Source organism: Ruditapes philippinarum, unplaced genomic scaffold (genome assembly GCF_026571515.1).
Source record: "Ruditapes philippinarum isolate M1 unplaced genomic scaffold, ASM2657151v2 ctg713_1_1_1_1, whole genome shotgun sequence".
Classification (NCBI taxonomy): Eukaryota; Metazoa; Mollusca; class Bivalvia; order Venerida; family Veneridae; genus Ruditapes; species Ruditapes philippinarum.
Genome location: NW_026864226.1, coordinates 667756 through 686904, shown reverse-complemented (window position 1 = coordinate 686904; position 19149 = coordinate 667756). Strand labels below are relative to the sequence as shown.

The window sequence follows — 19149 nt, the reverse complement described above, 5'->3', positions numbered from 1 at the left end:
TTTGTATTTTCATTCAAATAATGATGCAGTTAGATATTGCGAGAATTCAGGATTTGTTTTTATAAATTATTTACCTGAGCTATTGCCTCTGCTTGCGTTTGATATAAATCCTGCGTATCAATATTAAGCAACCCTGACCACATCAGCACATTCGACAGGAATTGGTTCAATAATATGATTCTTGTTAAATTTACTATTTCATCATGTCAAACACATTGCTCCATGATGACTTATGATGTAAAACGCAAAGCTTTGATTGACAGGTCAAAACACTCCGACCATGTGTTGGCCTGTCAATCTATACCAGTTTACGCGGGACTCGTGCTGTACCGATACTTCGTAGGTGACTTATTCCACGAATCTGGGTCAAACGGTAAGCCAGTTATAATTCATATTTTAAAAACTGTATAACTTATTGCTGTGCTCCACAAGGCTTTGCTTGCAATAAATTCCATATTTTTTTAAAATCTGAACAATAACTATTGCTTAGATTTTTACAAGCGTCATTTTTACAAAATCAGTTACGAGGCTTTTAAAAACTATGCGTTTTACAATACACACAAATGTATTTTTTTTAATATAAATATCAATGTTATAATACTTCAGATATTTAGAGCGGATATTTATCTTGCTTATAATTTGTCATTTATGTAAACTATTCAACAATTCCTTATAGAATTCCCTAGTCAAACAGACATTTTCAACATTTACAAGCCTATCATTTACGGGACTCACTCTCTTTCACATTCTCTTGTGATTTATTAGTCCCCTACCGGTTTACCGGAGGGGACTTTAGGTTTACCCTCCGTCCGTCTGTCCGTCTGTCTGTCTGTCCGTCTGTCCGTCCGTCAGTCCGTCCGTCCACAAAACTGGATCCCGCAATAACGCAAAAAGTACTGAAAATATTTTAATTAAACTTGATATATGGATATATGGCACTATGGAGATTATGCACGTCTTTTTCTTTTCTTCCTAAGTTGAAAATTCTGGTTGCTATGGCAACAAATAGACTGAAAATATGGCAAATTTTACACATAACCTGGATCCCGCGATAACGCAAAAAGTACTGAAGATATTTTTATGAAACTTGATATATGGATAGATGGCAGTATGGAGATTGTGCACATTTTTTTCTTTTCTTCCTATGTTGAAAATTCTAGTTGCTATGGCAACAAATAGACTGAAAATATGGAAAATTTTACACATAACCTGGATCCAGTGATAACACAAAAAGTACTGAAAATATGTTTATGAAACTTGACATATGGGTAGATGGCAGTATGGAAATTATGCACATCCTTTTCTTATCTTCCTATGTTGAAAATTCTGGTTGCTATGGCAACAAATAGACTGAATTTCAAGATTTCTGATTCTAGTTTTTAAGTTTTTTCACTATAAGTTCTTTATTTCTTAAGGTATTTTCTTCAAACTTTAAATATAAGTTGCTTGTCATCAACCACATCATATGTGACAAGGTTTACAACTCTAGCACAAAATTTATCAGAATTACCTCCCTTGAACTTAAAATTTTCATTAAAAAAATTTTTTTTTTTTTAATAACTTCTTTTTCTGAATGTATCTACTTCAAACTTCATATAAATGTTTCTTATTATCACCCAACATTTGTGAGTGTTCAATACTCTAGCAAGACTATTTCCAGAATTATGCCCCTTTTGAACTTAGACTTTTTTTTGAGAAATTGGTAATTTTTACTCCAACTTCTTCATGATAGGATTTTAAAAATGTTATATTTTGATAACAGGGATGTTTAAAAAATAACTTTAGAGTGTCCTTCAGTCCTGCTGTCTGTACATAAAAACTGTTTCCTGTGATCACTTTTAAAGAACTTTTTCAACAAATTTACTTAAAAATAGGAACATAAGTGAATGGCCAGTGGCCCTTCAGAATGTTGCTTGGGCTCTTACCGGTAGGGGACTTATGGATTGCTTGCAATACTATGATAATTGCTTGTTCTGCTTGATTTGTCGAATTATTTCAACTTGTTAATTGACATTGGTATTATTGGAATGGTATTCTTCCACGAAAACTAAGATGTATCCATGTTTTTTAAAAATACGCGTCTTAAATGTGTTTTTCACTTGCAGGTAGCCTCTAAAAATCATAATTTTGATATTGTAATTGATATGTAGACGTTTTGACTATTATAGAGTTCGATGGATACTTCATTTCACGAACGAATACATTTTAACTTATATTGCAGTCATAAAAATGAAGTAAACTTGAAAACAGTCGTGTCCTGTATCTTGCTGAACTGTCCCGTATATGGTAAAATGTATTGTGAAATATTCATTCGAGTAATAGGAAATGAAATTTTGTTTCCGCGCCTATCGGTGTAAACGCAATAATATTGGAGTATTTTGTATTAATTGTAAGATGGAAAGTTCTTTGGAGCAGATATGGTGACAAATACCTAGTATTTGTCCTTAAATTTTCAAAGATGTTTTAGTTAAATGGGTAATGAAAATGCATGCATCATGAAACAAAATATTTTTTCTTTATCTAGGTACTTAATATATGTTTAAACAAACATACTGTACAGTGTTTTGCAGTTCAATTATAAGATAATAGTAATAAGATTGATGTTTCCATAAGTACGGACGAGCATTACTGCCAGGTGTGTGCTTTTTATTAACTCGAAATACTCGAAGTTTCGAGTTACTTACTTGAAATTTCGACTTGATAACTCAAAATTTCATTTGAATTCAAGATACTTTCTTTAATGTGTAGCTGTTGCACATTGCCAGAGCACCTTTGTATTTAACAGAACAATTTAATTGGATCAAATTGTCCACACAGACCGAACATATTCTAACGGTGGCACAAAGGTGACATGTGTGTGTTTTATTTATCTCGTGCGCACGAGATATTTTGTTGTGGCCACGAGTTTTTAAGTCGTTGTAACGAGATACGATATCGTGGCCACGAGTTAGTAAGTCGTGGCCACGAGATAGTTAAGTCTTTAGCCGGTAATTGGTGTCGACGTTTGTAACTTGCACATTCCATTACCGTCCATGAACAGGCTCAATCAAGCCGAGCTTGCAACAATTTCAATTTTGTCGTTTTGTTCGTTCTTTAAGGATTCTTTATTTCCACTATTTTAGTTTTTGCAGAAAGTTATGTGTTTTTGTCAAGTTAACTCAAAACAACTCTGTAATGGTTTCATAGCGATTGATGGAATGACTCAGTAGGCACCTGAGTCAAACAATCATATTTAGCTGTATAGTTTCCTTACATGAAAATAAATCAATTTTAACAAAAAGCGCAAGTGGAACATGAGTTGATGGCAATAATTTAGCATACCTTAAGGAAATATTAGTGATCAAATTCATTCATTCAAAATACTTAACTTAAAACATAATACTTGCCGCTGTAGAGTATGTAGAATTAACTTTGTATTTTAATAATATTGATGCTAAAATATATTTACTAGTTCACACTCACATTAATGTTATCAAATGCTTTGTAAAAGTCGTATGTTGAAGCGGAGCATGCGCATCACAAAACTTTTAGGACTTGTTATAATGAACTTAGCCTTTAACTGAAACAATATTTAAAAATATTTAGATATAAATATTTCAGACATCTTCTTAAAAATATAATTCCTGAGAAGAACCCTCGATAGCAACGAAAGAAGCTGAAAGAAGCTTAAATGCAATTTAACCTCACCCCCTCCAAATTCAACGTCCAAAAGAATTGGTTTCAGCCATATTAAATCCTCAATATTTAAAGTATTGGAATAAATCATTCGGGATATAACGAAACATAGAACAACACTGAGGGTGGTAGGCACGGAACTACTTTTTTACCAATGTCACACTTTACACTTGCAGATGTTAGTATTAATGATTTGACATTGGGCGGGGGCACTTATAATTTTGAGAAAGCCTTATCAGAAATTCCAGAAGTACGGTATTAATGTCTTTATCCCAGCTTACTTAGTTTGTTACTTTAAGCCCTAACTACATTTGTTGTTGTTTACAAAAATAAAAAAAAGAATGCAATGTGCCTTTATGTTAGTTTAAAAAAATGAATATATTAATTTGGTTGCTCATCAATCACAAACGTTCTGGAAACAGACATATTATTAGAGTACGAAAATAAATCTAAATATTGATAAAAAGCAGGGTTTGTTTCTAGATAATGGAGTGCAACGTCTCTCACGATCCCTGGTTGACGTCTATGTACGACTAGCACTATCACTGCGTGTGAAAAAAATTCATGCACATAAAAAAGTTACAAAACTAGTCATATAGTAAAAATTAAGGTACTCATTTTAAGAAATTTACTGAATATACATAAACATAAAAAGAAAGTGTTACAAAGTGTTTACCGGTTCATTTACATGTTAAAAAAACTGCATGAACAATGAAATATAGATGCAGTATTTTCTAATATCTCAAAGAGATATCCATTAATAAATCTGCTTGGTGTCTAGTAATAAGTTTTTAAAACAAACTTATAATCCGATTCACATGACTGGACTATTTGAGATGTTTTGTCTCCAAGATAAAATATTTGTATAAAGGTAATTTTCTCTCTAGAAAATTAGGTTGATGTTTACTGGTTCTTTTAAAAGGATTTGGAGAGAAATCTTTAACCCATTTCCCATTTAAACACACGCGTTTAGCTAATTGTATTAATTAATTGGTTCAAAGTTATTTCGAATTATTTGCAATAGAGAAATTCTAGAAAGAGAAGATATTAGCACCGGTTTAAGGAATAGAACTATTCAAATCCCAGGACTAAAGTATAAATAACAATGTTGCCGAAAGACCAAAGACAGTAAAGTAAACTATTTTGACTATAAATTCAACGAAAACGTTGGATGTCCATGGCCGAGTGGTTAATGACGTTTACGTCATACCAGTTGTGCCTCATTTATGTGGGTCTAAATCTCGACGGGTACTCTCAATTATTCCATGTGATGAAGTTATCCAGCTAGCTTACGGAACATCGGTGGTTCTATTTTTGTCTGAAATAATGCACAGATGGGCCTACAATCGCATATGACCTCTGCAGTGTAAATGCGTCACACACACCCTAAAAACATAGTCTTTATCAATTTAATTCTGCCAAATTGAAAATGGACGTGAAGACTTAATAAGCAAATCAACGCATAGGGAACACAGTCATCTTCAACAATATACAGCTTATATGACCATGGATTGTTTATGCGATTCGCATTACTGTTACAAATAACTTATTAAACTATAAATCTTGTAAGAGTGAATCTGGAGAGAATTTTTTTAACTAATTAAATTTGCAATTGTAGAAAAAGTAGTTCACATCTGCGGATGTTTCTAAATTCAACATTTTACCATTTCATGTTTAAATGTTGAATTATGCTTAAGCCGGTGCTAGGGGGCGTGGACGGTTGTTTGCACTTGACAGTACTGTCCATGAACAGGCTCAATCAAACCGAGCCCGCAACATTTTCAATTTGACGTGTTGGGCTTTTTTTAGGGAATATTTTTCTTTATTTTAATGGTTATACCGATTTTCAGTTTAATGCCGTCATGTCTTTATAAACATGAAAAAGCTCTTTATAACTTTAAACCAAGCTGAATCTCTCAAACCTCTATTTTAAGCTAAACCGAAGAATTTTTTCCCTTGCTTATTAACGTGATAAGGTACAGCACGCGTCAAGAGGGACGAAGTTAATAACATACAATTTATAAATAATTGCCATCCTATGAACATAATTCTGTAATTTTAGCACTTAGTGGCAGAGCAAATTTCTACGATAAGTCTCTAAACTTCACATGGTATCTTTACGTCATTATATGCTTAATAAAATACAATGATTGCTGTATATGTCTGGACATGTCAGCTGTAGTGCAATAGTTTACCCAATAAGCGTATATGATATTGCAATAATATAAATGTTGTAGTTTTGTTTCTCTTTTAATTTCTTCAGTGAAAATTAAGATTAAAACACGTTATTTACTCATTATTCTATTTTTCATTATTTTTATCAATATTTGAAATACATGTAAGTACTAATAAGAAATGTTGCTAAATTACATCGTAGACCGAACGGTACATTATTAAATGGTTCGCAAGGATCAAGTCCAAATTATCGATTTTACACTTTATAAAACCACATATTGTATATACGATTTTTAAAACGGTTACAATAGTGATATTAAATTATAAATCTAGTAAGAATGTATCTGGAGAAGATAAAGTAACTAGCAAATAAAATATTTTTATTCATCCCATAAATACACAGATTCTTGAGATGTGGAGCTCAAAATGCATTTTAATCTAAATGAATTGTATATTTGATAAGCCCAGCTCATATATTTGTCATATGTATCAATAACACATAACATTTAAGCATTTTAATAGAATTTCAACGTAATACACAAGATAAAAATGTGCCGCCAAAGTCATGTTGTATTTATTCCAGTTCCATTATTTTCATATAACCCTATTTTCAATATTATTTTCCACGTTGATGGTCAATTTTGAATGTTTTTCTTCACTATAATCAACACAACAAGCATTTACAAAATCTTTCGACAAATTCAAACGTGGCTCCAAGCGTTCTTTCGACAATTTCAAACGTGGCTCAAAGCGTTGCTGTGTTCAAAAGGTTCGCGCTTTGAGCGAGAGAACCAGTCTGGCTATAGTTGGAGCTATTTGGATATATGCTGGTCGCCATATTCAAAGCCAGACACATTTGTAAACGGCAAAACTGGGATATCATAAACCTTTTATGTTTTAAAATATTTAAATAAAAATATTTATGTTATCCTTTAGCAACATTATAAATGCTGAGCAGATTGATAATTGATAGCAACAAAAGAAAATTGGAGAAAATTGAAATCTCGGTTTTATTGAACGCCTAACCCCTACAACACAAACATTCATATGTCCTTGCTAAATTGTGTTGTGGTTGTTTTTGAAAAAGAAACAGATCAGATTACAATGTTTTTTATGTTAGGTTGAAAGAAAAAAAGTATATCAAATATTGATTGTTTTGATTAATACGTAAATTATGTTTTATAACGGCTGTTCATTATCATTCTGTTGCTACTGGATTTTAAAAAATTCGAAGACGGACAAACCTCTCAAATACGAAAACAAAAATAAATATTGATAATTATATAATAATAGCAGACTTGGTTTTAGTCGGACTGTTTCTAGATAATGAACATTACAACGTCTCTTACGATCCGTGTCTTTGTAGCTCACCAATCGATCAGCGAGGGTGAGAAACGTTCATGCACAGAAAAAAGTTCATGTTACAAAAACTAGACATTTAGTAAAAATTAAGAGAGTATTTGCTAAGCGTAATATAAGAAAACAACTAAATATTCAAAAACGAAAGTGTTACAAAGGGTCTACTAGTTCCTTAACATGTTACACAAACTGCCTGAACAATAAAATATAGATGCGGTATTTTCCAATAACTTAGAGAGATATCCATTAATAAATCTTCTTGTTTAAACTGATTATGGTGACTTGTAAGACGTTTAAAACAAACTGATTATCTGGTTCACATGACTGGAATATTTGAGATAGTTTGCCTCCAAGATAGAATAGTTTTATTAAGGTAATTTTCTCTCTAGAAAATTAGGTTGATGTTTACTGGTTCGTTTAAAAAGATTTAGATGTAAAAAGTAATTATTATTCCATTTCCTATTTAAACAGACGCGCTTGGTTCATTGTCACACGTAGCTCAAAAAATATTTGACCTAAGGTCATGAAACTTTACAGGAATGTTGCTTAGGATGTGAAGTTGTGCACCTGCTGTTTCGCTTGTTGATGTATTCTGTTGGTTAAAGTTATGTTTCTTTAATTTGTAACAAAAATGCAATTTTCGTCGTGCATAGCTCAAATTATTTGACCTAAAGTCATGATACTTAAGAGAAATGTTGATGCGGTATTTCAAGTGTAATTGCCCTTGAATTAGTAACAGTTGGCTATTTTCAACTTGTGTCGTGTATATCTTAAAAAGTAATTAATATAGAGTCATTAAACTTTGTAGAAATGTTGGTCTGTATATGTAGCTGTGCACCTGGGGGTTTTATTGTGGATTTATTCAGTATTTGTAGAGTAATTGTCCTTCACTTAGTAAAAGCCATTCCAAAATGTTGTGTTGTGTTGTGTGTACCTTGGGTGCTTGAGTCAGAATCAACCAACTTTACAGGAATGATCATCAACATCACTGTGAAGCTGTGCACCTGGTGTTTTAAATAAGGATTTTTTTTAGTTTTGTTCAGAGTTATTGCCCTTGACTAAGTATAAATTGTAGACTTGTTTTTGCATATCTCAAGAAGTATTTAACCTGCAGTCCTGAGAATGTCAAGAATGTCTGTCAGCATGTTGCACTCTGGGGGGCCAAGAAACAAGACAAGAAACATAAAATATATTATGGCCTCCGTGTGAGAGAATCGGAATTGAAGCCCGGGAATCGAGTACTGATCCGAAATGTAGGTGTAAGAGGGAAATCCAAACTTGCGGATAAATAGGATAAGGATGTCTACACCATTCTCAACCAACCAACCTTTGAAATTCCCATCTATAAGTTGAATAAGAAAAATCAGCAAGGAAAGGTCCATGGTTTTGCATTGAAACATTTATCTTCCCGTTCTGGGAATGCCTTTATGTAAAACAACTGAGTCCTTATACAAGCCCGCCTCCTCTGACTTACATTCTTATCAGAACTCGTTATCCAATCCCTCCCCCATTACAGTTACAGCCCCGTTAGATTCTAGTTCCACAACATGTCCATCACATAGTACTTCTTCCACAATACGTGGATCTAGCAATTGTACGTTAACGTCTTTTTCAGGAACATCAAACAGCAAACAAGATGTCACGTCAACAACCAAAACTTTTTTATTCTGTTGCAAATAATCCATCTCATTCTGTTACAGGTACAAGATGTATTGTTCCTGCACTGAGAAATCCTACTAAGGACTAAGACAACAATTGACAGAGACAGAAACATACAAGAAAGAAACCTGGATAGATGCTTAACGATAACTGGAAATTAGATTAATGCTTTTTCTTTTCTTTATAGTCTAGATGTGTCTCAACTTTGAAGTTAGGCGTTTTTCGGTACCTGCTGTGTTTCGCTTTATGTTTAAAACTATGTACTTTATATTTTACCCTGATTATTTATACAAATATACTTTGCATTACTTTAAAAACAAGAGCCGGTTGAACCGGGTGATGCTCCCCGAATAGAATTTGGACACAGGAAGGTATACCTCTTGTAGTGTCAGAGTTATGTCACAGACAAAGTTCAAAGTGTAAAAATAACCCAAATGTTGTGCACGACACATTGTCTCAATATGGTGATCATTTTTGTGAAATAGTTGTAAAATCCAACTTCAAATAACGAAGTTATGGGCCGGACATGATTTTGGTGCAAGGTCATGCTGTGACCTTGACTTTCAAGGTAGCAACCCAAATGCTGCATGCGACACGTCGATTTAATATGGTGATCATTTTTGTGAAATAGTTGTAAAATCCAACTTCAAGTAACAAAGTTATGGGCCAGACACAATTTTGCTGCAAGGTTATGCCATGACCTTGACCTTCAAGGTAGCGACCCAAATGTTGCGCGCGACACATTGTCTCATAATGGTGATCATATCTGTGAAATAGTTGTAAAATCCGACTTCAAAAAATGAAGTTATGTGCCGGACACGATTTTGCTGCATGATTATTCTGTGACCTTGACCTTAAAGGTAGCAACCCAAATGTTGCGCGTGACACATCATCTCAATATGGTGATGATTTCTGTGAAATAGTTTTAAAAGCTGACTTCAAATAACGAAGTTATGGACCGGACACGATTTTGCTGCAAGGTCATACTGTGACCTTGACCTTCAAGGTAGCGACCCAAATGTTGTGCATGACACGTCATCTCAATATGATGATCATTTCTGTGAAATATTTTTAAAGTCCGACTTCAAATAACGAAGTTATGGGCCGGACATGATTTTGCTTCAAGGTCATGCTGTGACCTTGACCTTCAAGGAAACGACCAAAATGTTGTGCGCGACACGTCGTCTCGATATGGTGATCATTTCTGTGAAATATTTTTAAAATCCGACTTCAAATAACAAAGTTATGGGCCGGACACGATTTTGCTGCAAGGTCATGCTGTGACCTTGACCTTCAGAAAAGCCACCCGAATGTTGCACGCCACACGTCGTCTCAATATGGTGATCATTTCTGTAAAATGTTTTTACAATCCGACATCAAATAATAAAGTTATGGACCGGACACGATTTTGCTGCAAGGTCACGCTGTGACCTTGACCTTCAAGATAGCGAGCCAAATGTTGCGTGCGACACGTCGTGTCAATATGGTGATCATTTCTGTGAAATAGTTTTAAAATCCGACTTCAAATAACAAAGTTATGGGCCGGACACGAATTCGGGACGTACGTACGGACGGACTGACGGACGGACGGACAACCCAACGACTATATGCTCCCCCGAATTTTTTCGGGGAGCATAATAAAGGATTTATTGTTGATAGTACACCTCTTCATTTAATTCACAGTTCTACTGGTAAATTAAAATTTTGTTTCCGCGTGACATATATTTTTCTAGATTCACGGCATACGGTATTTTTGTGGAACATGCTTGAGTTTTAGGTATTTTGCCCAGGGTATAATATGATTACTCACAAGTTGTAATTGCCTACAGTATTTAGATTTAGTTAAATAGTACCTAGTAGTTTAGTTACTTTATTGTTAAAGCTTACAACCTGCAATGTCTGATTCAGGCTCTTCCTCTTTAATTTTTTATTAATGTCGGGGCGATTATGTCTTGCGGTCGATATTCAGTTTCGTTATTCTTTACGAATATCGTTTTTATGTCATCATTTTTTCCTCGTATTTGCATATATATCTTGTGTATTTGTCTGCTATCTATGTGTTATATTTCTCTACAGTCCCATATATTCTCTACAGTCAGATATACAATTCATTATCCTCATTCCTATATTATTCCATTCGATCACCCGTTTCATTATAACAACTAATACCGGGTCTCTGTTTTTACAAACTTCCCGGAAAAACCATCTCACGCATGCGCACTTTGATAAATATATTTCTTAGGTTTGTGCCAGAAATTGTTTCTCGTTATTTATTAAATTATCAAGGCGTTTGTTTTATGTCATTAACAGGTAATTGTTGTTATTCACTATGTTTCATTATCATGCCTCTTTCCGTTGATCATTTTATATTTCGGATCTGTATTTATGCACTTGTGTACATACATTTATAAGGTGTGCGCCAGAAATTGTTTCTGGTTATTTATTAAATTATCAAGGCGTTGTGTTTTGTCCATTACAGGTATAAACAGCCATTCTTTCGTAGAGAAGAAACATACCACACATTTTCTCTTTGCTTTGAAGTTTGTAAAAAAGAAAGTTTTTAGCAATGTTATTTTGAAGCAAAAAATTTGAAGCAAATCGGTTTGACAAACACTGCGCTGAATTATTAAGTATAACTTACTAGCGTACGTGACTAGTTCAACAGTATGAAGCATAAATGTTTTGTTTTGAAAGCCCACATACCTTTGATCTTCTTGTTATCTTTGCAATTTACATTCTGTTTACTAAATATTTCATAAACCTTATTTTTCAATTTTGCTGTGTTGAGCGTTCTGAAGGGATTCTTATTTTCTCTATTTTATTTATATTTCGTTGCCATTATCACATTCTGCTTCGTCCTTTTGCTGGGAAGACGTTTTTCAATAGATCTGCAGAATTAAGGAACATCTGATATAAAATGTGCAACAGAAAAGACATTGATGCAAACGATGTTTTAATATGTTGCATGATTTTCATAAATGTATTCAACATAATTACGGTTGATGCCATTTCCTGGACAAAATATCGATTTGATGGAAACTCCGTGGAAGCAACATGTCCTCTAGAGGATGTTACGGTTATAGTAGACGACGTTCCTGATCCACTCTCATGCAGCAAAATGTGTTATCTGCATGATAAGTGTCCTTCGTCTTTCTTCAAACCGGAAAATCATCAATGCATTGGATGCAGAGTGTTTCTGAAAGGTGCACCAATTCTGACTTCGGACGGATCAGTGCAATATTCAAACAGAGGTAAGTGGTATATACATTCAAGTGCCATGTGCTTGCTGCAAAAAAGATGCCCGGTACTTCATTTCGGTGTTTTTATATTGTTCTTGTCCTTCGGGACAATTGACTCCCGATCATTAAGTGTTGAATACAGTTTAAGCCAGTGATAGGAGTATGTAGGATGTTGCAATTTTGCGTGTTCTGTCGTGAATTGACCAAGTCTGCTAATTGTAATGTTTTCATTCCTTCCGAGTGATTTTTCCTTTTCTAGATTTTAATCTTGACAACAGCAGGTGCCAAGTGATATGGGACAGGCGTGTTGTTTCAGTTTCCCGGAGTTGCCGGATCATTGATTACTACACATACATACAATGTTAAAAATTGAATACTGCAGACGCAGGTGCTATGGGGGAAATATGGAAAATAGCAATAACACAATTATAAAGTCAAGCAATAATATTTTACCCTAAAAGATATTTACTTTCGATGTGGCCATGTCCTGTGACGTTTAAGATACGACACGTGCACTGATGCCCAATTCATACAATTTTTATCAATATTTTTGCTTTTACTAAACCGATTTTGACAAGTTCAGGCGCAGAGTACCCGTAATTGTACGAGCTATCCACGGAGTATTAACATTATGAAAATCCAAAACTACTTTCTAAGGACATTCTGGTACAGTTATTTTTCATAGGTGCGACCGAGGGATACGATAAACAATCGAAGATAATAAAAACTAGCGATTTCTAGCAAGTCCTCTGTTCTCAAATTACATACTAGTGTCCTTCAAAATAGAGCAAGGTGATGCTTTAACAATATTCTCGAAGCTGATAGTCATAGAAACATATTTGAAACCGGATTTACTGAATCTTTTCTATTATCTGATAATCGATAATGAAAAAGAGCATCATCACAGTAAATTTGCTTTCTTTAAGACGTTGATTGTTCCGTGAACCGTATCCATTACAAAGCAGATTGTTCCGTGTACCTTATCCATTGCAAAGCAGATTGGTATGTGAACTGTATCCTTTACAAAGCATATTGTTCCGTGTAATGTATCTAATAAAATGCAAATTGTTCCGTGCACCGTATTCATTACAAAGCAGTTTGTTTCGTGTACTGTATCGAAAAAAAGCAGATTGTTTCGTGTACCTTATCCATTACAAATCAGATTGTTTCGTGTACCGTATCCATTACAAAGCAGATTGTTCCGTGAACCTTATACATTTTACAAAGCAAATTGTTCCGTGTAATGTATCCAATAGAAAGCAGATTGTTCTGTGTACAGAATCCATTAAAAGCAGATTGTTTCATGTACCTTTTCCATTAAAAGCAGATTGTTCCGTGTACCTTATCCATTGCAAAACAGATTGTTCGTGTACTGTATCCAATAAAAAGCAGATTGTTCTGTGTACCGTATCCATTTAAAGCAGATTGTTCCGTGTACCTTATTCATTAAAAAGCAAATTGTTTCGTGTACCTTATCCATTAAGAAGCAAATTGTTCCGTATATCGTATCCATTAAGAATCAAATTGTTCCGTACCGTACAATCATACCATTACGGAAATATGCCTAAAAGGTAATTTCTTAATTGCAATAATAAATCTATAAAAGCTATTACATATATTTCTATCAAAGAAATGAAAGTACGGTGGCGTAAAGGTGACATTTACATTATTATTTATTTCGTGGCCACTACTTATTATCTTGTGGCCTTAAAATATTATCTCGTGGCGACGACTTATTGTTATTATATTGTGGTCTTAAGATATCATCTTGTTGCCACAACTTATTATAGCCAAAAAAATGTCAGTTTTTATTGTTCCTTCTTCATCAATCAAATTTCGCTGACGTTTTCACCTGTCTTCTGCAAAGTAAGTTTCCGTTTGGTTAATGATCACAAGTGTTCATCTAATTGTGCGCAGTTTGTTTTTTTTTTTTATTAAATTTCGGGTCATTTTATTCTTTCCGGTATTGTGTTAATTCATACTCCGACGTGGAGAATCCCGCGGTTTTTGTATGAAGAAGGTCAGACGCTCGCATTGATTTTCCCATAGATTACATTATGAGAAAATGTCCATAATTTTACCTTAAAAATTTCATGCTAAAGAGATGATTTATTTCTATGAATGAAATGGTTGATACATTAAAATGATCTTGTTATATAGGTGTGGCCAACCAATCTTCTTTGCAGAGGATTTCATCTCAAACATTCTACAGTGCTTCCATGCAATAGTTGTATACAAGTTGTTAACTGGAGTCTGCAAGTGAAGATACTAATAACACTATTTTGGAGGAAAATGCTGCTTCGCATATGTATTTTATACAAAAAAAACATGCATATGGCTGTTAATTTGATGAACTTTATAGGGAACATACCCACAGGGGTACTTCATTTATATAGACTTGTATAGGACTTGTCGCATAGTCCAATACTCGTTAACCTGTAACAATGAAATTCATACTTGCAGACACCTTGATGAGTTCTACCTACCATATACATTTACATTTTTAAGTCACAGGGACTTGATATCTCAAACATTCAACGGGCTATATAGGAAAAGTGCGGGACAAGTTGTTGTTTCCTTGAGCAAGAAACTTTACACTCATTGCTCAGTAGTGGTTGGTTCCAGGAACGGCTTCGAAAGTGTGTCTATAAGCTTATAGCTTCCTTCACAATCGAACTAAAATATATCATGTATAAACCAAAGTGCGGATACATAGGAACTTGATTCGTTCTATATGGATACATCTTGATATAACTAGTCCCGAGATGACCCTTTGGGGGCAATTACCCCCTTATAATGAATGTAATATTCCTTGTCTTTGTTAATTTCATTAATTATCCAGGTTGTTGTAAAACTTAGAGAGCTTCCAGTTTGAATTTTAACAAACCAAATGAAATAGAAATGGCAAAGGAACCCGTGACTAGCCTTTTACTTCGACTATTCGATAAAATAAATATAGCTATTGTAGTCACTCAAGCGTCGGCGTCGGTGTCGGCGTAACCATTTATGTTAAAATTTTTGTAATACCTCAATGTGTTGATTTATTATGTTCCATATAGTAAAATCACTATCGGAACCCTCATTATGTAATACGGAGCGGCTTTCAGCTTTTATAAGGTTATGTGAATGTTATTTTTAAATAAATCGTTTCATAATTATAGTTGTCAAATTAAAAGAATTATTGTGGAAAAAGACATTTGCCGTCGATAAAAATTAAGGAAAACCCTCTGTACCTCAAATCTACCGGTCCACTCTCTAAGTGGACAATTTGTTTCCCGATCTTCTATTTTTATGTCCCCTTTCAAAGAAGTGGGGGTATATTGCTTTGCATTTGTCTCCGTCGGTCAGTAGACCAAAACGTTTTCGGTCAATAACTAAAGAACGCTCAGGCCTAGAAACCTCAAACTTGGTATGATTATTGTCCATGACCAGAAGATGACCCTCGTTGATATTGGGGTCAAAGGTCAAGGTTATATTGACATTGTAAGTAAAAACGGTTTCCGATCAATAAATTAATAACGCCTAGGCCTAGGAACTTCAAACTTGGTATGGTTATTGCTCATGGTCAGTAGATAACCCTAAATGATTTTGGGCCAAGTGCTTAAAGGTTAAGGTCACATTGACCTTGTTGGGAAAAAAAACGTTTTTCGATCAATAACTGAAGAACGCGTAGGTCTACGAACTTCAAACTTGGTAGGTTGATTTTTTATGATCAGTTTGAAAGATTTTGGGTCAAGGGGTTAAAGGCCAAAGGCGTATTGACACATTTTACGATCAATAACTAAAGAACATTTAGACCTAGAAACTTCAAACTTGGTATAGGGATTGCTCATGACCAGTAAGTGACCCCTATTGATTTTTAGGTCAAAGGTCAGGGTTACATTGACCTTGTTTGTAAAAATGGTTTCCGATCATTAAACTGAATACTCGTGGGCCCTAATTTTGCAGATGCATTGGACTTGGCCAGTATATGACATCTATTGATTTTCGGGTTAAGGGGTCAAAGGTCAAGGTCACATTGATCACAATAATGTCAAAATGGTTTTTCTATCAATTACTGCACAATCCATGAATCCTTGACCTTAAAACTTCACAGATGCATTGTTTTTGGTCAAAGATTGATCTCAATGAATTCTTGGGATCAAGAGGTCAGACGCTTTCTGATCAATATCTCAACAACTCATAGGCCCTTTACCTTCAAACTTCCCAGGTGCCATGGTCTTGGCCAGTAGATAACCCCTGTTGATTTAAGGGTCAGAGGTCAAAGTCATATTGACTTTGTACGTAAACACAGTTTCCAACCAATAACTCAACAACTCAAGTTTATTCAACTAATAATGCTTTTGGTATACACATTTCAAGGCCTAATGTAAGGAAAGATATTGGCTGTAATTAAGGAGGCCAGCATGATTCATAAAAGCTTTGCATATATTATTTCGAAAGATTTGTGATAACTTTGTCATAAAATTGCTGCTCACAACCTTTACGGTCACAATTATATAGTGACAAATCATGACCAATAGATAATACCTATAGATTTCTTGGTCATAATAACCTGACCACATGCCTAATTGGCTGCCGATAGGGGTCATACATGTTTTACAAATATATTTTGTTAGAAACAAACGTCACTGGCGTGTTATAAATAGCTCTCGGGGCGCTGTTTTGAAGAAGGCTTAACAGAGATATGATGCACTTTTAAAAGATAAAATTAATGACATACTTGGTTGAAATAATAGATAATTGTTTTTCCAACAAGAAATAAAGGCCAAATGCCGCTTTAAACCTTGACATTTTCTCAATATACATTGTATATCATAAGATGATGGTATAATTATTTTTAAAAAAAACATTTCCAAAAATCAGTTGAATTTCACATTATATTTCCAGACTTTAAGATAGACTGTAAAGAAATATTGGAGTTGGACAGGTCTGCCGTAAGTGGTGTTTATGAAATAAGACTTCGTAACTCAAAAAAGATACCAGTTTATTGTGACATGACAACAGATGGCGGTGGCTGGACGGTATGATCCTATTTACTTCTTTTAAATATGATACAAACAATAACGGTGTGTATAAAGAAATTGATACTAAATTTATTGACGAGTTTAATAAATCATAAATTATGGGAGCCTATGGCGAGCATTATATTATTTTGTTCAATGAGGTCAATAAATTCCGTGATGAACCTATGCAAAAATGACTTTAACTTTATAAAATAAAAATTCTAGCAAGGTATCTCAGTTGAACGATTTTTTACGCGGGTTTCGAGTGATTTTTACATGATATTGTTTTACTTTGTATAATTTCAGGTTTTCCAAAACCGGTTTGATGGCTCGACTGACTTTGCAAAAACAACGTTAAAATTGTACGAAGACGGATTCGGGGACGTTAATGGCGAATTCTGGCTTGGTAACGTTATTGTTTTAGGAAATAGAGCTTGATTTTGAGTTATTTGTGTTACAATATAGCACGGTATGGAGTTGCGCAGTAATATAATCTCGAAGGCCCGTAGGTCAAAGTGACTATTGATTACTAAAAATCAAGATCTATTTCCATTCTAACTCTTCAAGAAAAACAATTGTTTGACTTTTTCTCTCTTTTTTTTGGTGGTTAAACTTGTTTTCTCCTCGTAGTTTCATTCTGCAATATTCTTTAAAGGCTGTTCCAGTCGGTTGGAAAAAATGTCGTTTAATCTATCGTTTGCACAAACATTATGAGAATAACAAAATTTTGAAAAGTTTTTGGTGTTTATTTTATTTCTTCTAATATTTGTCAAGGTACATACAGAGTTTTTGTTATAATAGTGAAATAAAAATGATATTTAACTGTTTGGCAACATTTAAATAGCGTTCTTTTTTACGGTTTTCGCACGAGTGGTTTGTGTGATGTCACGTAGACATAACTTTAAACGTCTGTACAGCGTTTATGACAGAATTTAAGATATTGGTATTCGGATCGTTTATAGTTAGACCATTTGCTATCATTCTAGATAGTTTTCAGGGCAAATTTCAACAAAAAGTTGATTTTTCTAACAAAATTGCGCCGTTAATGTGTCGGTTTGCAAATACGGAGGGAGGAAATACGAACGGTGAGTTTTTCTACTGTGAAATATATCACGCTTCCGACCTTTGTCTATGCAATGTATGCGTGAAATCTCTGAAAGTCTCTTTTTGCTTCTTCTTCTCTTTCTTGTTTATTTGTATATAACTTGATTACATGCAATGACTATATAGACTAAGTTTAATATTCTTTTGTAGGTCTACGGTATGTTCAAGAACTGACAGAATCACCGACAGAACTTTGGTATAGTTTATCAGTTATGAGCGGAGAGACAGCGCATGAGCAGTATGATCGTTTTGAACTCGTTGGTAAAACGTACAGACTATCCATAGATGTGCAACCCGTAGAGAAATCAGGTTGATATCATATATTTTCTTTTAAATTTGATATCATTTAAAGAATTTCTTTTCTTATTAACTTATTTATCAACATTTCGGTTAAAAGTACTATGATCACAAATGAAATTCCATAAATATTCATGTGCGATATATTTGATATTTTAAAGGTTTGGCGGCGAGCACTGGAACATTTCTCGGATCCTTGGATAGAAATGAATTCACGGTTTATGATCCGGTAATGAATGAACACTGTGGCGGATGGTGGGGCTTTGATTATGAATGTGTTTATTTAAACTTCAACAAGGGGTACAGCGAAGGAGCGTGGTACTACAATGCAGTTCAAAGCAAGTTAAACACTTCGCGAATGATGCTACGAAGAAAATAGAACATGATTCTTATGGCTTTCTGTGAGACTATGACATCTTAACTGTTTTTATTGTTCCTGTTATCTGACAGAACTTGCAGTTATCTTTTGCATTCTATATTTTAAAATTTCTAAATTTAAATGTATGGAATGCGTTGTCATTAAAACGCATATTACATCATAGTTTAAAGCAATTTTTTGTTGAAAATGCGTCAATGTAAAATAGTATACCAATAAATACACACCTGCGCTCCAGTTACCGTGCAGTCTGCCGAGG

General features: G+C 34.2%; 1 protein-coding gene across 1 annotated transcript; it reads left to right on the top strand.

Moving 5' to 3' along the window:
* Positions 1-225: 225 nt before the first annotated feature.
* On the top strand, positions 226-18893 carry LOC132724894 (angiopoietin-2-like). Its single transcript, XM_060709876.1, has 5 exons — positions 226-373; positions 16998-17131; positions 17420-17519; positions 18368-18478; positions 18676-18893. Exons 1-5 carry the CDS (start codon positions 226-228, stop codon positions 18891-18893), a joined length of 711 nt encoding a protein of 236 aa, XP_060565859.1.
* Positions 18894-19149: the final 256 nt, after the last annotated feature.